Source organism: Nycticebus coucang, chromosome 8, assembly GCF_027406575.1.
Source record: "Nycticebus coucang isolate mNycCou1 chromosome 8, mNycCou1.pri, whole genome shotgun sequence".
In the NCBI taxonomy this organism is placed as follows: Eukaryota; Metazoa; Chordata; class Mammalia; order Primates; family Lorisidae; genus Nycticebus; species Nycticebus coucang.
The window spans coordinates 87,654,778-87,675,964 of record NC_069787.1 but is presented as its reverse complement, the minus strand read 5'-3'; the positions used below and the strand labels follow the sequence as shown (position 1 = coordinate 87,675,964).

Here is a 21,187-nt window from a genome sequence, read left to right as displayed (position 1 = left end):
CATCTTGTTGAATATTGTCTGGGCAACAGGTGGTCTTCTAGGGTATGAGATGTTAATTACAGTGCTGATACGACTGGAGTCCTCTGTGATTTCTCAAACCCCACAGGGTAGACACCCTAAGTCTCTCTACAGCCTTCTTAAAAGGTACCTTAAGGTTCTAAACTTGCTAAGCGGAAGCTTTCCCAGGAAAGTGCTTGTCGCTGGAATCACTGGTAAAGCGGCTATCCACTTACCCAGTGTGCCAAAATCGGTCTCACTCTGCCCCTGAGGGTTCGGGCTGTAAGGCGGCTCAGACCCCGCCTTTAGGCTGCTCAGTCACTAGGTTACAACGTACCACCTGATCCTTGCTCTGCAACCCCTAGGGCGGACCCTGTTGGGGCAGTTCTCTCTCAATGGCTCCCTGCGGCCCACAGCCAAACACTATTAGCTCCGTCTGTCTGGTTCAGCAGCTCAGTCTGGGGTCCCAGACAACGCCCAAAGTTCTCCGCACTCCCACTCAAGGTCTCCCCAAGGCAGTTCAACTTAGTGCCAAGTCCAAAAACACCAAAACAGTTCACAGGTAAGGCCTTTCCGGTTTGCAGTCTCGCTGCTACTGCACTTACAGCTGTCAGCGGGATTAGACCCATTGAACACACGTGATTACTTGACAGTTTTCCACAGTTTTTGTCCTCCTCTTGGGGTCCAGAAGTCTCTTGTTGACTCCCTGTATCCTCAAAGGGATGATTATAGGCAGATCCCACCAGCCAGAGATGCTGGTGCCCAGATGCAAAGAAGCTGTTACTCGGCCACCATCTTGCTCTCCACCATCAATGTCTTATTTTAAGGTGTGCTCCCAAAGATGCGCTAGGTCTTATTTTCAGGGGACATCTTATCTTTCCTGTAAGTAGTTCTTATTTTCAGAGGATGTCTTATTTTCGGGGAAACAGGGTACTTCTAGTGGTGGTTGGTTCATAGACAAATTACTCCAGTCTCTGCCTCCGTGGTCACATGACCACCTCTCTGCCTCTTTGTCCAAATTTCCCTATTATAAGGATGCCAGTCATTAGATGAGGGCCCACCCTAATACAGTATTTCATTTTATACAGTATTTAGAGTATTTCTCATTTATCTTGGTTATATCTGCATTCTGTTTCCAAACAAGGTCACATTTACAGGTACTGAGAGTTAGGACTTCATTAAATCTTTCTTTGGGTACTCATTCAGCCCACAACATGGGTTCTTTTTCTTTTCTTTTTTTTTTTTTTTTTTTTTTTTGTAGAGACAGAGTCTCACTTTATGGCCCATGGTAGAGTGCCATGGCATCACACAGCTCACAGCAACCTCCAACTCCTGGGATTAAGCGATTCTCTTGCCTCAACCTCCCGAGTAGCTGGGACTACAGGCGCCCGCCACAACGCCCAGCTATTTTTTTGTTGCAGTTCAGCTGGGGCCGGGTTTGAACCCGCCACCCTCGGTATATGGGGCCGGCGCCTTACCGACTGAGCCACAGGCACCACCCCATGGGTTCTTTTTCATATATAAACACTTCCATTGTAGAGTGGGCTAGGTTCTTCTGAAGGATTCCTTTCATAAGGAGGACAGTGATCCTTTTTATACATTGAAAAAGTTTTTATAGAGAGAGTTCAAGTTACAAAAAGATGGTCAAATACAACCTAAAAACCCTGCTTCCAGAAGCACTCAAAAATGAGCGTAAGGGTGGTGCCTGTGGCTCAGTGAGTGAGGCGCCAGCCCCATATACTGAGGGTGGCGGGTTCAAACCCAGCCCCGGCTGAACTGCAACCAAAAAATAGCCGGGCGTTGTGGCGGGCGCCTGTAGTCCCAGCTGCTTGGGAGGCTGAGGCAGGAGAATCACAGAAGCCCAAGAGCTAGAGGTTGCTGTGAGTCCTGTGTACATCATGGCACTCTACTGAAGAAAAAAGAAATGACCGTAAGTGTATACCAAAAATTACTTCAGATATGTAGTTGAGCTTGAAAGAAAGAAATCCCAAGCTGAATAACATGCAAGATGGCAGCCGAGTAACAGCTTCCTTGCATCTGGGCACCGTGAGTCTGGGGATATAGGACTCCGGGCATCTCTGACTGGTGGGATCTGCCTATCATCACCCCTGAGAGGATACAGGGAGTCAGCGAGAGACTTCTGGACCCCAAGAGGAGGACTAAAACAGTGGAAAACCGGCAAGTGGTCGCATGTGTTCAATCCGTCTTAACCCGCCCGCAACTGGAAGTTCAGTAGCAGCGAGACTGCAAACCAGAAAGGCCTTACCGGTGAACTGTTTTGGTGTCTTTGGACTTGGCACTCAGCTGAACTGCCTTGGGGAGAGCCTGAGCGGGAGTGCAGAGAACTTTGGCCTTTGTCTAGGGCCCCAGTCTGAGCCGCTGAGCCAGACGGAGCTAATAGTGTTTGGCTCTGGGTCACAGGCAGACATTGTGAACGATCTGCCCGGCAAGCTCCGCCCTCAGGGTAGCAGAGCTGGAATTGGGTGGGAGCTGGTAACCCAGCGACCAAGTAGCCTAAGGGCAGGGTCTGAGCTGCCTTGCAGCCCTAACCCCCGGGGGCAGAGGGAGACCAGTTTTGACACACAGGGTAAGTGGATACCCACTTCAGCAGTGATTCCAGCGACAAGCACTTCCCTGAGAAAGCTTCTGCTCAGTAAGTGAACAAGTTCAAAGTGCCTTTTAAATGGGCTGAAGAGAGATTTAGGGTGTCTACCTGCTGGGGTTTGAGAAACTAGCAGCCTCCAGTCGTATCAGAACTGTGATTAACATCTCATACCCCAGAAGACCACGTGTTGCCCAGACAATATTCAATAACATATACATACTGCTTTGTTTTTGGTTGAGTTTTGTTTTTTTTTTTTTTGGTTTGGTTGTTTTTTTTGTTTATTTTGATGTTGTGGATTGTTGTTTTGTTTTTTAAGTTCAACCTCTTCCATACAGATCCTTTTTCTTTCTCAATTTTTCTAGTTTAATTATAATTTCCCATTGCTGCCTATTTCAATAATTAGAACTTCATTTTTGTTAGTGTTTCTACCGCTATTATTTGTTTTTTCCAGCCAATTATATCCCGTAAAGTTTTCTGTTTGCTTGTTTTGGTTTGATTTATAGCATTTTTGTCTTTCCTCTCTACTTGGTGGAGGTGGGGTACTGTGTCTGATCAGGTTAGCAAAGAGCTGGTGACCTCAAGGGAACCACCCAACTGGGCACCCCTAGAAGGTGGGTTTTTTTTTAAGGTTGTATCAAAGTACCCTACTGTACACCTATATTGCTCTGTCTCCCTCTTTCTGTGCCTCTCTTCTTTTTGTCAATATTCCTTTTACCCACCCCCTCTCCTTTCTCTATTTTTCTTTTTTTTTCCTTATCACTCAGTCCTCCTTTCTTTCAACCCTTTTTTGCTCTTCAACCTTCTCACCCTTCTGGTCCTGTAACCCTTAGTCCACAGGCACGAGAACTTAAAGAGCAAGAGGAAGTGAAAGGAAAATTAGGGCAAGGAAACAGATAAAAGAAATCACCCATGAGGAAGAATCAGCAGAAAACTCCAGGCAACATGAAGAACCAGTCCAGAACAACCCCGCCAAGGGACCATGAGGTAGCTACTGCAGAGGATTCCACCTATACAGAAATGTTAGGAATGACAGAAAGGGAATTTAGAATACACATGTTGAAAACAATGAAAGAAATGATGGAAACAATGAAGGAAACTGCTAATAAAGTGGAAAATAACCAAAAGGAAATCCAAAAACAGAATCAAATCAGAGATGAACGATATGAAGAATATAAAAAGGATATAGCAGAGCTGAAGGAAATGAAACAGTCAATCAGGGAACTTAAAAATGCAATGGAAAGTATCAGCAACAGGTTAGACCATGCAGAAGAAAGAATTTCACAGGTAGAAGACAAAGTTTTTGAGATAACTCAGATAGTAAAACAGACAGAAAAGAAGAGAGAGAAAGCAGAACGTTCACTGTCAGAATTATGGGACTTTATGAAGCGTTCCAACATACGAGTTATAGGAATTCCAGAAGGGGAAGAAGAATGCCCCAGAGGAATGGAAGCCATACTAGAGAATATTATAAAAGAAAATTTCCCAAATATCACCAAAGATTCTGACACATTGCTTTCAGAGGGCTATTGGACCCCAGGTCGCCTCAACTCTAACCGAGCTTCTCCAAGACACATTGTGATGAACCTGTCCAAAGTCAAGACAAAAGAAAAGATTCTGCAAACTGCCAGGAGTAAGTGCCAGTTGACCTACAGGGGCAAATCCATCAGAGTGACCACAGACTTCTCTAATGAAACTTTTCAAGCAAGAAGACAATGGTCATCTACCTTTAATCTACTTAAATAGAACAATTTCCAGCCCAGAATTCTGTACCCTCCTAAGCTAAGCTTCAAAATTGACGGAGAAATCAAATCATTTACAGATATACAAACATTGAGGAAATTCACCACAACAAGACCAGCTCTACAGGAAATACTTCAACCTGTTCTGCACACTGACCACCACAATGGATCAGCAGCAAAGTAAGAACTCAGAAATTAAAGGACAGAACCAAACCTCCACACTGATGCAAAAGATAAAACTAAGCAATGGACTCTCACAAAATAAGACGAATAGAATACTACCACACTTATCAATTATCTCAATAAATGTTAATGGCTTGAATTCCCCACTGAAGAGACATAGATTGGTTGACTGGATTAAAAAACACAAGCCATCCATTTGCTGTCTGCAAGAAACACACCTGGCTTCAAAAGACAAATTAAAGCTCCGAGTCAAGGGTTGGAAGACAATTTTTCAGGCAAATGGAATTCAGATGAAAAGAGGAGTTGCCATCTTATTTTCAGATACATGTGGTTTTAAAACAACTAAAGTCAAAAAAGACAAAGATGGTCACTTTATATTGGTCAAGGGAAAAATACAACAAGAAGATGTTTCAATTCTAAATATCTATGCACCCAATTTAAATGCTCCCAGATTCTTGAAACAGACCTTACTCAGTCTGAGCAATATGATATCTGATAATACCATAATAACAGGGGACCTTAACACTCCTCTTACAGAGCTGGACAGATCCTCTAAACAGAAATTAAACAAGGATATAAGAGACTTAAATGAGACCCTAGAGCAACTGTGCTTGATAGACGCATATAGAACAGTCCATCCCAAAGATAAAGAATATACATTCTTCTCATCACCCCATGGAACATTCTCCAAAATTGATGATATCCTGGGACACAAAACAAATATCAACAGAATCAAAAGAACTGAAATTTTACCTTGTATCTTCTCAGACCATAAGGCACTAAAGGTGGAACTCAACTCTAACAAAAATGCTCGACCTCACCCGAAGGCATGGAAACTAAACAATCTTCTGTTGAATAACAGATGGGTGCAGGAAGAAATAAAACAGGAAATCATTAACTTCCTTGAGCATAACAACAATGAAGACACAAGCTACCAAAACCTGTGGGATACTGCAAAAGCAGTTTTGAGAGGAAAATTCATCACTTTAGATGCCTACATTCGAAAAACAGAAAGAGAGCACATCAACAATCTCACAAGAGATCTTATGGAATTGGAAAAAGAAGAACAATCTAAGCCTAAACTCAGTAGAAGAAAAGAAATATCCAAAATCAAATCAGAGATCAATGAAATTGAAAACAAAAGAATCATTCAGAAAATTAATGAAACAAGGAGTTGGTTTTTGGAAAAAATAAATAAAATAGATAAACCATTGGCCAGACTAACGAGGAATAGAAAAGTAAAATCTCTAGTAACCTCAATCAGAAATAATAAAGGGGAAATAACAACTGATCCCACAGAGATACAAGAGATCATCTCTGAATGCTACCAGAAACTCTATGCCCAGAAATTTGACAATGTGAAAGAAATGGATCAATATTTGGAATCACACCCTCTCCCTAGACTCAGCCAGGAAGAAATAGAGCTCCTGAACAGACCAATTTCAAGCACTGAGATCAAAGAAACAATAAAAAAATCTTCCAACCAAAAAATGCCCTGGTCTAGATGGCTTCACTCCAGAATTCTATCAAACCTTCAAGGAAGAGCTTATTTCTGTACTGCAGAAATTATTCCAAAAAATTGAGGAAGAAGGAATCTTCCCCAACACATTCTATGAAGCAAACATCACCCTGATACCAAAACCAGGAAAAGACCCAAACAAAAAGGAGAATTTCAGACCAATCTCACTCATGAATATAGACGCAAAAATTCTCAACAAAATCCTAGCCAATAGATTACAGCTTATCATCAAAAAAGTCATTCATCATGACCAAGTAGGCTTCATCCCAGGGATGCAAGGCTGGTTTAACATACGCAAGTCTATAAACGTTATCCACCATATTAACAGAGGCAAAAATAAAGATCACATGATCCTCTCAATAGATGCAGAAAAAGCATTTGATAAAATCCAGCATCCTTTTCTAATTAGAACACTGAAGAGTGTAGGCATAGGTGGCACATTTCTAAAACTGATTGAAGCTATCTATGACAAACCCACAGCCAATATTTTACTGAATGGAGTAAAACTGAAAGCTTTTCCTCTTAGAACTGGAACCAGACAGGGTTGTCTTCTGTCACCTTTACTATTCAATGTAGTGCTGGAAGTTCTAGCCAATACAATTAGGCAAGACAAGGAAATAAAGGGAATCCAAATGGGAGCAGAGGAGGTCAAACTCTCCCTCTTTGCTGACGACATGATCTTATACTTAGAGAACCCCAAAAACTCAACCACAAGACTCCTAGAAGTCATCAAAAAATACAGTAATGTTTCAGGATATAAAATCAATGTCCACAAGTCAGTAGCCTTTGTGTACACCAATAACAGTCAAGATGAGAAGCTAATTAAGGACACAACTCCCTTCACCATAGTCTCAAAGAAAATGAAATACCTAGGAATATACCTAACGAAGGAGGTGAAGGACCTCTATAAAGAAAACTATGAAATCCTCAGAAAGGAAATAGCAGAGGATATTAACAAATGGAAGAACATACCATGCTCATGCATGGGAAGAATCAACATTGTTAAAATGTCTATACTTCCCAAAGCAATCTACCTGTTCAATGCCATTCCTATCAAAATACCAACATTGTACTTTCAAGATTTGGAAAAAATGATTCTGCGTTTTGTATGGAACCGGAAAAAACCCCGTATAGCTAAGGCAGTTCTCTGTAACAAAAATAAAGCTGGGGGCATCAGCATACCAGATTTTAGTCTGTACTACAAAGCCATAGTGCTCAAGACAGCATGGTACTGGCACAAAAACAGAGACATAGACACTTGGAATCGAATTGAAAACCAAGAAATGAAACTAACATTTTACAACCACCTAATGTTTGATAAACCAAACAAGAACATACCTTGGGGGAAAGACTCCCTATTCAATAAATGGTGTTGGGAGAACTGGATGTCTACATGTAAAAGACTGAAACTGGACCCACACCTTTCCCCACTCACAAAAATTGATTCAAGATGGATAAAGGACTTAAACTTAAGGCATGAAACAATAAAAATCCTCCAAGAAAGCATAGGAAAAACACTGGAAGATATTGGCCTGGGGAAAGACTTCATGAGGAAGACTGCCATGGCAATTGCAACAACAACAAAAATAAACAAATGGGACTTCATTAAACTGAAAAGCTTCTGTACAGCTAAGGAGACAATAACCAAAGCAAAGAGACAACCTACACAATGAGAAAGGATATTTGCATATTTTCAATCAGACAAAAGCTTGATAACTAGGATCTATAGAGAACTCAAATTAATCCACATGAAAAAAGCCAACAATCCCTTATATCAATGGGCAAGAGACATGAATAGAACTTTCTCTAAAGACGACAGACGAATGGTTAACAAACACATGAAAAAATGTTCATCATCTCTATATATTAGAGAAATGCAAATCAAAACAACCCTGAGATATCATCTAACCCCAGTGAGAATGGCCCACATCACAAAATCTCAAAACTGCAGAACCTGGCATGGATGTGGAGAGAAGGGAACACTTTTACACTGCTGGTGGGACTGCAAACTAGTGCAACCTTTCTGGAAGGAAGTATGGAGAAACCTCAAAGCACTCAAGCTAGACCTCCCATTTGATCCTGCAATCCCATTACTGGGCATCTACCCAGAAGGAAAGAAATCCTTTTATCATAAGGACACTTGTACTAGACTGTTTATTGCAGCTCAATTTACAATCACCAAAATGTGGAAACGGCCTAAATGCCCACCAACTCAGGAATGGATTAACAAGCTGTGGTATATGTATACCATGGAATACTATTCAGCCATTAAAAAAAATGGAGACTTTACATCCTTCGTATTAACCTGGATGGACGTGGAAGACATTATTCTTAGTAAAGCATCAGAAGAATGGAGAAGCATGAATCCTATGTACTCAATTTTGATATGAGGACAATTAATGACAATTATGGTTATGGGGGGGAACGGAAGGAGGGAGGTGGGTGGGGCCTTGGTGTGTGTCACACTATATGGGGGCAAGATATGATTGCAAGAGGGACTTTACCTAACAATTGCAATCAGTGTAACCTGGCTTATTGTACCCTCAATAAATCCCCAGCAATAAAAAAAAAAAAAGAAAGAAATTAATATTACAAAACAAACAAACAAAAAAAAGAAATCCCAAGCTGCCAGAAATGAAGAGGGAGCAGAATATAAAGGTAGTAAGTGTGTGAGCTGACACCAAGGCTTCTAGGGCATCACTCATAGTCAGGGTTTGAGGCTTGGTTTGAACTTTTATGGGTGGAGTATTAGAATGAGACCCTTGCATGATGGAAAGAATCTTGTCAGGCCATACCCCCAATAAAATGATGATCCCTGAGAGGTAGTTTGTCTACCAATACAGGACAGACTACCCCCTCATCTCTACTTAGCTCTTGACAGGAATGAAAATAAAATTTCACTAAAGAAATTGAGACACCATTTTGGTACCTTGTGAGTTTATATTCCCCAAGGTCTAGGAATTCCTAAGTCAAGGTTCAAACAGCAATATTGGTTCCAGACCGATAGCACTGCTGGGGTAGCTGGCCAGTGTGGATGCAGAACCACTCTGGAAGAAGTGTGCCACAACTCTGGCTCGAGAGATTCTTTTAAAAAAAGTCCCACAGGGCGACGCCTGTGGCTCAGTGAGTAGGGCGCCGGCCCCATTTGCCGAGGGTGGCGGGTTCAAACCCAGCCCCGGCCAAACTGCAACAAAAAAATAGCCAGGCATTGTGCGCCTGTAGTCCCAGCTACTTGGGAGGCTGAGGCAAGAGAATCGCGTAAGCCCAAGAGTTAGAGGTTGGTGTGAGCCGTGTGACGCCACGTCACTCTACCGGAGGACGAGGGCGGTACAGTGAGACTCTGTCTCTACAAAAAAAAAAAAAAAAAAAAAGTCCCACAGTGACGAGCTTAGCAAAAAAATGCTGAAACGTGAGAGGAGATATTCCACAGTGAGTAGAATTGATAGGCACCACTGACAGGTGAACTAGAGTAGAAAGGAAAGAAAAGCCCTGCATTTATTTAATGAGATCAGAATAACCTTAACAGCACAACCAGATGAAGATAGTATAAGAAAGGAAAATTATACACCAGTCTTATTTTGCATAAACACAAAAGTCCTAAGTAAAACATTAATAAACTAAATGCAACAGTTATGTGTATGTGAACATACCCCACAGGGGTGAAATCCAATAAGGTTTTATTTTAAGATGCCATGATGGGCTCAGTGCCTGTGGCTCAAGCAGCTAAGGCGCCAGCCATATACTCCTGAGCTGGTGGGTTCGAATCCAGCCTGGGCCTGCCAAACAACAATGATGGCTTCAACCAAAAAAAAAAATAGCCGGGTGTTGTGGTGGGTGCCTGTAGTCCCAGCTACTTGGGAGGTGAAGGCAGGAGAATCGCTTGAGCTCAGGAGTTGGAGGTTGATATGAGCTGTGATGCCATGGCACTCTACCCAGGGCGACAGCTTGAGGCTCTGTCTCAAAAAAAAAAAAGAAAAACATGTTTCTCAATAGGTAGAGAGAAGCCTGAGGCTAATTCCTCCTAGTAGAACATGCATCCATCAGTGACTAATACTACTAGACATTTTAAAGGAAGTATAGGAAAGACACAGTCTCAGGAATAGGTCTAGCAAGAGACAATATATGTGCAACAAACAGCTACAGGACTATTAAAGCCAACCAAGTGCAGAATTGAGGCAAAGTTGTATCTGAGCGTGGGATGGGAATCCATGGGTCTGTTTCTTGGTAATGGAGATGTCATCTTTTTGTTTCAGTTTTTCTTCTTCGGGGGATGTGGCCTGCATGGCTATCTGCTCCCACCAGTGTCCAGCAGCCATGGCCTTCTGCTTCCTGGAGACCCTGTGGTGGGAATTCACAGCTTCTTATGACACCACCTGCATTGGCCTAGCCTGCAGGCCATATGCTTTTCTTGAGTTTGGTTTGTAACCTTCTTTCATATTTATTGTTCTCTCCTATGGTGGTGTATATGTAGAACTTGCAGCTTATGTTTGGGTTTGACCATCAGGAAAATCATTGGAGTTGCGTTATGTCAGTGAAGAATAGCCTTGTACCATGAGATTTCACAGCAGTTGAAGTGGCCTGAAAGCACCGAGGTTTAAAGCTTAGGCTTTTCATCTTTTCATCTCTCCAGAGCCTGGGGGCAGGGTGGAAAAAGGGTGCCTCTGAAGCGGGGCTTAGCAAACCGTGGCTCAAAGGCCAGCTACCTGGTTTGGAAATAAAATGGAACACAGCCGTGCTCATTCTTCTACATGTTGTCTGTGGCTACTTTTGCTCTGTGACAGCAGAGTTGAGTTGTTATAGCAGAGACCATGTAGCCTACCAGCCTAAAATATCTACTATCTGGCACTTTAAGGAAAGTTTGCTGACCCCTGCTCTACCTAATAGAGCAGTACTATTTAAAGGATGTTCTTTCATCATGAGGTAAGTACTGAAAGTGAGAAACAGTGTTTAGAAATTCTTATCATAGGGCCAGATGTGGTGGCTCACGCCTGTAATCCTAGCACTTGGGGGGCCAAGGTGCGTGGATTGCCTGAGCTCATGGGTTTGAGATCAGCCTGAGCCAGAGTGAGACCTCATCTCTAAAAATACTCAGGCATAGTGGCAGGCACCTGTAGTCCAAGCTACTTGGGAGGCTGAGGCAAGAGATTCTCTTGAGCCCAGGAGTGTGAGGTTGCTGTGAGCTATGATGTCATGGCACTCTACCAAAGGTGACAAAGTGAGACTGTCTAAAAAAAAAAAATTCTTATCATAATCTGACATTACTATAATTTTATTGTATTTTACCAAAGTATCAGTCTGCAGGCTGGTCAAGGTGACTCACATTTGTTAGTTATTCTACCACTCTGGAAGGCCAAGGTGGGTGGATAGCTTGAGCTCAGGAATTTGAGACCAGCCTGAACAAGAGTGAGACCCCATCTCTACTAAAAATAGAAAAAAGTAGGTGTCAGGGTGGATGCCTGTAGTCCCAGCTATTCAAGAGGCAAAGAGGAGGGCTTGAGCCCAGGAGATTGAGGTTGCTGTGAGCTATGATGATGTCACAGCACTCTACCCAGAACAAAGGAGTAAGACTCTGTCTCAAAAGAAAAAAAAAATGGAAAAAAAAGTATCAGCCTGTAGTGATTTGGAAATAAGAAAAGACTGGTCCTTCACTCAGAGATCTACTCTGGAAGAGGATACATCTTTTTTAGGTTCTGCTAGATAGGCTTCAGAGAAGCTCAGGGGCTTTGGAATACCACATGATAATCATAGTGTCTGCTTTGTTTTTGTCAGGTGTGTTCATTTTGAGCTTTTGGGCAAATGGCAGTAGAGGTGGGAATTGGAAAGCATTCTGTGGTCTCTGCATAAACAGCTGCTGTCTCTGTGATGTTCTTGAACAAGGGTCTTGCAGCATTGGGTACAAAGAGTCAGGTGCAGGACCAGCCACTGAAAGTGTTTCCATGTAGGCTTTCTGGCTACTTCTACCTTAGCCCTCAGATTCCCCCAAGTGGTCTACTGTCTGGCCCATCAGGAGTGGGGACAGCACCCTCTTTCACTGTCACCTGAAGGTGCTGGGGAACTCCCTGTAGGGCCCTGCCTGGTAGATGTGTCATGGACTGAGAGTTCTGGCCCTGGATCTCCAGGTGAGGCCTTAGTCAGACTGGTACTGTATTAAGAGGGCATTCTAGTTCAAAGCAGACCATGGCTGCAGCATCCTTTGGCTGAAAATCAGTTTGGGGCTGGGTGGACCTGTGTTATTCTCCCCGTCACCTCTGCATGTATTCCTTCTAAAGCAGCATGCTTGATCTGACAGGAGACCCTTCCCGAGCATCGTGTTTGCTCATCACTGAGTAGTAGTAGAATGAGTCAAAGTACACTGATATTAGAATTATATGATTTTGCTTTGCCAATATTTATAAAACTTCAAAAGCTTGTTAAAATTTGGTAATGGAGGCTGGGCGTGGTGGCTCACGCCTGCAATTCCAGCACTCTGAGAGGCTGAAGTGGGTGGATTGCTTGAGCTCAGGAGTTCAAGACCAGCCTGAGCAAGAGCAAGACTCCTTCTCTACTAAAAATGGAAAAATTAGCTGGGCATTGTGGGGGCCTATAGTCCCAGATACTTGAGAGGCTGAGGCAAGAGAATTACTTGAGCCCAAGAGTTGGAGGTTGCTGTGAGCTATGATACTACAGCACTCTACTGAGGGCGACAAAGTGAGACTCTGTCTCAAAACCAAAAAAAAAGAAAGAAAGAAATGTGGACTTGAACAGGGTGCAGTGGCTCACACCTTAATCCCAGCACTTTGGGAGGCTAAAACGGGAGGATCACTTTAGATTTGGAGTTCAAGGCCAGCCTGGGCATCATATGTGAGATCTCATCTTTATGAAAAATGAAATAAATCAGCTAGGTGTGGTGGTGTGTGCCTGTAATCCCAGCTACTCTGGAGATCCAGGCATCAATTTGAGATTGCAATATGCTGTAATCATATCGCTGCACTCCAGCCTGGGCAACGGTGCAAGCTTCTGTCTCTTAAAAAAAAAAAGCTTCTATCTCTTAATTTTGCACATATTGTCTTACAGCATCCTTGCTAATGAAAATGCTCAACTTGGGTTGCTTTCTCTTTCCAGACAGTATCATCCAAAAAATAAAGTGGCATTTTAACTATGTAAGTTCTTCTCAGATGAAGAGCAGCTTGGAACAAATTCAAGAGGAGCTGCAGTTCCAGCCTCCAGTGGTTCTCACTCTGGAGGACACAGATGTGGCAAATGGGATGATGAACGGTCACACACTGATGCCCTTAGAGCCTGGTAAGTGGCTTGTTATTCTCTGATGTTGATGTATACGAGATGATGTTATATATTTCAAGTGGAAGTTGATTTTTTTACTAGAGAAATTGTTTTGGGGGAAGGGTATAAAATATGTTGGAAAAAATATGGACTGATGATGTTTCCAGGTGGCTGTTATAAAAAACTTCATTTTATGACGTCCATTGGTTTGAGGGGAGGCTGTTTTTTTTTTTGTTGTTGTTGTTGTTGTTTTGAGACAGAGTCTCAAGCTGTCACCTGGGTGACAGCAGCCTCCAATTCTTGGGCTCAAGTGATCCTCTTGCCTCAGTTTTTCTAGTTTTAGTAGGGACAGTGTCTCGCTTTTGCTCAGACTGGTCTTGAACTCATGAGCTCAAGCGGTCCACCTGCCTTGGCCTCTGAGAGTGCTAGGTTTACAGGTGTGAGCCAGTGTGCCCAGCCTATGATGAAATTCAGGAGTTGAAGAGCGACTGACTTGGCAGGTTGTTTTCATAACCCAGTGTGAAGTTTACAAGATTAAATGAACATTTCAGGAGGTTCATTCTTTTTTATTGGAAGTCACTTACTGAATTATACATATTTGTATATCTTACAGATGGATATTTTTGACAATGAATCCTTATTTCATTGTATCACTTAGTGAAACATTTCACATCTCCACTGAGAAACCCCTGCCTGGTGGTCTGGGAGGATGAGAGTATTTGGGCAGGGCCAGAGCCAGAGCCAGGCCTATTACTCCCATTATCTGAGCTCTCCATGAGAACTCAGAGATCCCTCTGTCCCTGTATTTCAGAGTCTTCATCTGAAGAAAGAGGTGTTAATGGGGTGATCACAGTGTCCTAGCATTCCATGACTTTGTCAGACATTAACAAGCACTGTTAGCCACTCAAAGCTTAGTACCTAATGAAGCATGGAGTTTTGCATTTCTTGTTTATAAGTATTTACAGTTAAACTAATATTTAATCAAGGGGGATATTTACAATCTAATAATTCTGTAATAGCATATGAGCTGCCTCTGAAATGTAGAGCTGTCTATATTGTAACAGTCTCATTATTTTGCTTTTAACCATTTTTGTTAAACTAAACTCATTACTTGAATTTTATAAAAATAGTATGTTTAAAGTGTTCATGTTTTTGGCTTAATTTGTGTTTCATTTTAATATGTTTCAACCAATAAATTCCTGGTTTGACTATCATGTCAGTAAGTTCTAATTTATATTGAGAGCAAACTCAATTTTGTAGAAGAAAGACTGGGTAATTGAGCCACAAGCTTCTCCCTTGGCATATATGAAATACAGGCATAACTTTGTAATACACATCTATGTTTTGTTTTTTAAACACTTAGACAAGAGGAACAAATCCAGAAAAGTGTCAACTTGCCCGTCTTTCTAGGACATTTTACTGTGGTTTGACCCACCCTCTTGTCCTGAGGCTAGAATCTTTACAGGTAGCATATTCTGTTGTAATAGGAACTTTGAATTGCTCAGTGGAAGTAACGCACTAACAATAGGCATAACTTGGATTAGTGGCTAGGTGTTTGTGTGTGCACGTGTGTACGTGTTTGTGCGTGAAATGTTAAGGGCAAGAAAGGATAATTTACAGAGAATAGTGAGAAAATGGGTGGGACACCATTTAAGTTTGTGAGCCAGAATCAATTTTAGCAATTATCTTTAAAGAGAGAATGGATATTTGTTTGAATTGTAGTTCTAGAAACAGCTTATAGCCTAAATAATCAATATTGTCCTCCTCTTCCCAACTATTTTAGGATTTAAAAAATTGCATTTGCTGTGAATTTCTCTAGAAGTGCATACGACATTGCGCATTGTGTTTGTTAGAAAAAGTGTGGATCATTTTACAAGCTGAGGCTTGAGGTGTATAATTAAAATGCTTTCAGAGTTTGATAGTGAATTTGCAAATAAACCCCTGGTCCTCTCTGGTAGCATAAGAAATTGTCTTAAATCAGGATTTCTCAACCTAAGCCCTATTGATATTTTGCAATGAGTAATTCTTTATTATGGGGGCTCTCCTAAGCATTTTAAGACATTTAGAAGCATCCCTGGCCTTCACCCACTGGATGCCAGTAGCATCTTGTCTTTAGTTGTAACTACCAAAAATGTTTCAGGACATTGCCATCTATCCACAGGGATTGGATGGGGAAGTTGGAAATTGCCCCTGATTGAGCACACCTGCTTTAGATAGAATGGAAATTAAGGGCTGAAAAACAGTTGCTTGCTCAGAGAAGGGCCTCTTTCTGGAAGAAACTCACCTCAGATCCCCAGATTCAGTCTGTCTTTCATTTTTTTTGCTTTTTTTTCTCTCTAACTTCTGCTGCTTTTAAAATTAACATGTTTTGTAATTCTATGTTTAATATAATGAACATATCGTTAGTGGAGGTCTAGTTAATGTCTTTGTTTATTTTTCTTTCATATAGAAATTATTTTCACTAGACACTTATTTTTTTTAATTGTGAAGCTCCTAATTTCCGAATGGAACCAGTGACAGCCCTGGGTATCCTGTCCCTCATTCTCAATATCATGTGTGCTGCTCTGAATCTCATTCGTGGAGTTCACCTTGCAGAACATTCTTTACAGGTAACTTTTTTTTTTTTTTTTTAACAGTTTAAAGGACATATGGAGCCTTGGCACCTGTGGCTCAAGTGGCTAAGGCGCCAACCACATACACTTGAGCTGGTGGGTTCGAATCCAGCCCGGATCCAGCTTGCCAAACAACAATGACAGCTGCAACCAAAAAATAGCCGGGTGTTGCGGCAGGCACTTGTAGTCCCAGCTACTTGAGAGGTGGAGGCAGGAGAATCACTTAAGCCCAAGCGCTGGAGGTTGCTGTAAGCTGTGATGCCACAGCACTCTACCCAGGGCAACAGCTTGAGGCTCTGTCTTAAAAAAAAGAAAAAGAAAGGACATATGGAAAAAATTGATGTGGATACATTTTATTTATAAGGTTATTATGTACTGAGGTTTTGAAATTTTTTATTTATTTATTTATTTTTATTTTTTTATTTTTTTGGATTTTTGGCCGGGGCTAGGTTTGAACCCGCCACCTCTGGCATATGGGACTGGCGCCCTACTCCTTGAGCCACAGGCGCCACCTAAATTTTTTATTTTTTTTAATTCGTTTTATTTTTTCGAGACAGAGTCACACTCTGTCACCCTGGGTAAAGTGCTGTGGTGTCGTAGCTCACAGCAACCTCAAACTCTTGGGTTTGAAAGATCCTTTTGCCTTAGCCTTCCAAGTAGCTGGGACTACAGATACCTGCAAAACATCCAGCTGTTTTTTTTGTTATTTTTCTATTTTTAGTTGAGATAGGGTCTTACTCTTGCTCAGGCTGGCATCAAACTCCTGAGCTCAAGCATTCCAGCTGTCTTGGCCTCCGAGAATGCTGGGATTACAGGTGTGAGCCACTGTACCTGACCTAAAATTTTATTCTTTGTAGTAAATTGAACAAATATGAAAGTTGTTCTTTTGTGTCTGTTATCCTAAGAAGCCAGAAGAGCCTGTGGGTTACTGGTAAGAAATGGACAGTTTGCTGCAAGGACATTAGACTGCCCTGTGCGTTTTGACCCCAGGAGTCACTCCAGGGGCTGGATTATTTACCCTAGGGCAAAAGTTTGATTCTCAGACTTTAAAGTTCAGACTCTTTGTCCCTGGGAGAAATGTGGCTCATAGTCTGATTTGTGTAATGCAGATGTCACCTTCCTGTTCAGGTGCCACCTTTTTTCAGTAGGAATTTCCTTTGTTGGCCAGCTCATCTCAAAGCAACTTTCTCTTTCAATGCTTTTTCTTTTTCTTTTCTTTTCTTTCTTTTTTTTTTTTTTTAAGGCAGAGTCTCACTATGTTGCCCTTAGTAGAGCGCTATGGCGTCACAGCTCACAGCAACCTCAAACTCTTGGGCTTAAGTGATTCTCTTGCCTCAGCCTCCCAAGTAGCTGGGACTACAGGTATCTGCCACAATGCCTGGCTATTTTTTTTTGGTTGCAGTTGTCATTGTTGTTCAGCATGCCCAGGCTGGGCTCGAACCTGCCAGCCTTGGTGTATGTGGCCAGTGTCCTACTCACTGAGCTATGGGTGTCACCCTAATGCTTTCCCTTAAAATAGTGTTTTTAATTTTGTAGTACTTCAAATACTTTAAAAAGGTATAGGACCATTATTAGCATAGACAGGTAGATATTACTCATGCTCATATCCATGCACCTGGTGGCTAAAGTCTGAAACTTGACTGATGTTGAACCCTAGGAGACTGATGTAGAGTGACCTCTTTGGAGAATGGCAGCAGATGTGTGTTGTAAGAGTGGTAACTGCCCTGTTACCACACATTGTGTCTTTGACCAACGTGTCGTGTGGTCTCTACTCTTACTGTTTATGGTTACTCGTAACCTGATCTGTGTATTTATGAACTGTCTGTACATACTAGAATAGGTGCCTGGCCAACAAGATGGTTAAGACAGGATCCTTGCCTTGAGGACTTTCTGGCACAAATTATGGTAGCAGCACTAAGGAGGCAGCAGTGCCTGGGTGTGAGAGGAATTAAAGAAAGCTTGGTATTGGAGGCTGAGTTGTATTTTGAGTGGTTGGGGGCTGATTCCAGGTGATGACTTAGCACAGACACATGGGGACAGGAGGGTGCATGGTGTGTCCAAGCCATTGACAATGGTTGCATGCTAACCCTTACCTGATACATAAACAGGGACTTGTGTCTCACCCAGTCAGAAATTTGTATTGTCAGTCATACCAAACTGAGTAGGAGTAAAGTGCTTCATATTATCATGTTTCCTTTTCTCTCTGAATATTCCTTTCCTTGTGTTCTTCGTGTATTTGTCTTAGGTTGCCCACGAAGAAATTGGAAACATTCTGGCTTTTCTTATTCCTTTTGTAGCCTGCATTTTCCAGGTAGGTGAAACATTGATATTTTGGTAATGGGTTAAAGCCATGACCTTATTTTGTCCTTCTGTTGAAACGGTCAGCAAATTTTAAATCCCATTCTTGTTCCACTGAAGTCTTGGTTCAAATAAGGGACAGTACCAAGCCCTTAGTGGAAAGATCTTATGTTCATCCTTTCCAGTCCTCTCATTTTATAGAGGAAGAACTTTGGGCTCAGAAAGGGAAAGCCACAGGGTCACTGACAGCAGCAGAACAGGAACCGGGAGTTTGGATTTGACTCCCCCAAAAGGAAGGATGAGATTGCAGTGGGGACTGGATTGGGCCTGACTAACGTGAGTTAGGATGTTGCCTTATGCTTATTGTTAGAAGTGCAGAAGTGTCCTTTTCTGCACTTGGACTAGCCTAACAATAACAGAAGTAACATCTGTGTGTATATGATCTTTAAAATAGAGAAGTAGGTCAAAAAACTTGAGTTTTTATGGTAATACTTCTATTAAAATATGCCCCTTAGGAATTAAAATAACTATTAGAATGTTAATTAGAGAGCTTTGATTATTATTTAGCTATTTTCAAATACACTGTGTACTAATGGGGAGCATAAAGAGGTGCTTTTGAGTTCCTCATAGATAGAGTTAATTTTAATAAGAATCTCATCCTAGTGAGATTGTCTTCCACATGGGTTAGGATTTTAGTACTTTCTCTGCATGCATAAGCTTATTTCTCTCTTTTTTAAAATTAAAATTTCTTCTCTCTCTCTCTCCTACATACTTCCTAGAATGGTTTCTTTTTAAGAATTACCTGATTATAGAAAAAGAGATTTTCAACCCAAGATTGAAAATGTACTCAATTTTTTAGAAAAGGAGTCTCCAAAACTTTGAACATGGCAGTAGCAGTTTCCTAGAGCTGTGTTTCAGGGATGCAGGGATCTTGTAGTCCTACCTCCTTCCCTGCTTGGATAGCTCCCTCCCACTGTAGCTCGAGCTGTTGTTCAATTGCTCTGCGTTCTAAGATTGCACTTTTTTTTTAAACATTGAACCCAAGTGCTGTTTCCACTTTTTGCACAAGAATGACCTCTTTTCTTTGTGATAGCCCTGCACAAAGTACCAGTTTGTGAGACCTTTCCCTGACTAAGAGATGCTTTCAAAGAAGTGATTAGAGTACCCAAGGGAACAATGGGACTCAATGTACTTGTGACTCAGGAGAAAGCAAAATAGTGAAACCACAGCTTTCTTTCACTGGCTTGCTTTTCTGTCATGGCTTCCTGAAGGAGAATTTCACTGAGAGGCCAGTCAGTCTTGTTAGCGTCTCCTGGCCTAGCTGTCTGCCCCAAACCCTGTATCTCCTCTTTTTCTACAGTCCGCAGTGTGGGAAGTTCTGTCTATATTTCTTAAACTTTCAAACGTGCTACACACTAATTCTTCTTGTGACACCTATTGTCATCCAATAATTAACAGCAGCCTAACCAATAGGCCCAATTTTCATCGTAATGAAGTCAATTTAATAAGCTAATAATGAGGGAGATGATGCTGTTTGTGGCAGCTCTGGGAGGTGACTCTTGCTCTGACCTTGTGATCACTTTGTTGTCTCTGATTGGACATCCTCTTGTGGTCTCATTGCAGTGTTATTTGTACCTGTTCTACAGTCCAGCCAGGACTGTGAAGGTGGTGCTGATGCTGCTCTTTATTTGCCTGGGCAACATGTACCTGCATGGGCTGAGGAACCTCTGGCAAATCCTTTTCCACATAGGAGTGGCTTTTCTGTCTTCACATCAGATACTGACAAGGCAGCTTCAGGAGAAGCAGTCTGACTGTGGAGTGTGAAGATGACTCTGTGTGATGAATGGATTTTTTGGTTTTCTTTTGAGGATTCATGTAGGTTTCCATTTCTGCTTCTCAACTTTACCTCAAGTTTCCATCCTTGAAGTTTTTTTCAACAAAACTGGACGGACAAACCAAGAATTGGGAATTTTTGACAGTTGCAGTGGAAGTCATGAGGTCACCAGACACTTAGTCCTGGTTTTGTGTCAAGTGTTACTGCGGAATCTCCAGTTCAGCTCATTTAGGGTGGCAGAATCTAGGGGCTTATCCAGAAAGAGCTTTATTAGAAGATCAAATGGAAATATTTTGGTATTTTAAATTGAATCATGCAATAAACCACTAGATTCAGTAACACTGGTTTTAGTAATTGGCCCTTGTCTCTGAGGAACCACTTTAAAATCCAAATCAGCTTTTCAGTCTAAATATGACTTTTTTTTTTAAGAAGGTCAGTATAGGGTGAATTAAAAAAAAAAAAAAACTAAAAATATGGCACATAAAATAAGCTAGATAAATTTTATTTACTTTTTTTTATATACTTTTGGAATACTTAAATATATTTTGGATATAAAGTGAATTTTATTTAAGGTGAGGGAAAATTTAAGCTGAAAAATTTGTTAAGAGATCTGAGTGTATTTAATTTATATATACAACATTTTTATGGTGGCGGTACTGTGTAGATACAGAAATGTTTTTTATTTATTCAGGGTATATCTGAAGTTTTAAAAAATTAATTGAATAACCAGTGCTCCTGTATTGTAAGCTTATAAACATGAGCAGTAATAAGAATTTTAGGATTCCTTGCAGTCAGCCACAAACTGGAGTAGGTTGATGACACGGATTCAGTGGCTTATCACAGACTTGCTTGGGAGAGGTGTTAGCAGCCTTTTCAACATGGCTGAATGTCATTATAAGGATGATGAGTACTTTGTCCCATGTACCTGTTCCCAGAGGGCCTCCCTGTTTAATTACTCTTGTACCTCTTTTCCAATAATTTTAATTAGCTTAAGGGACTAATTTTATGAACAAGAGTTAAGTAGACGTTAACTTTTTAAAGCTTTATAAAGACATAATTAACGTGCTCTGGAAAGTTACTTTCTTTCATTGTCAAAAAATTGATTAATCATAGTTGTCCAAAATATGGTTCTGAATAAGA

General features: G+C 41.4%; 1 protein-coding gene across 4 annotated transcripts in view; it reads left to right on the top strand.

Annotated features, from left to right (window-relative positions):
* Nucleotides 1-20,388, top strand: part of SEC22C (SEC22 homolog C, vesicle trafficking protein) — a 32,812-nt gene extending 12,424 nt beyond the window's left edge. For all 4 annotated transcript variants that reach the window (XM_053600676.1, XM_053600674.1, XM_053600673.1 and 1 more), the window contains 5 exons: nucleotides 10,297-10,460; nucleotides 13,145-13,324; nucleotides 15,794-15,912; nucleotides 18,161-18,226; nucleotides 19,837-20,388. In XM_053600676.1, the coding sequence (XP_053456651.1) occupies nucleotides 10,297-10,460; nucleotides 13,145-13,324; nucleotides 15,794-15,912; nucleotides 18,161-18,226; nucleotides 19,837-20,037 (730 nt within the window). In that variant the 3' untranslated portion in view covers nucleotides 20,038-20,388. The remainder of the gene's footprint in view (nucleotides 1-10,296; nucleotides 10,461-13,144; nucleotides 13,325-15,793; nucleotides 15,913-18,160; nucleotides 18,227-19,836) is intronic.
* Nucleotides 20,389-21,187: the final 799 nt, after the last annotated feature.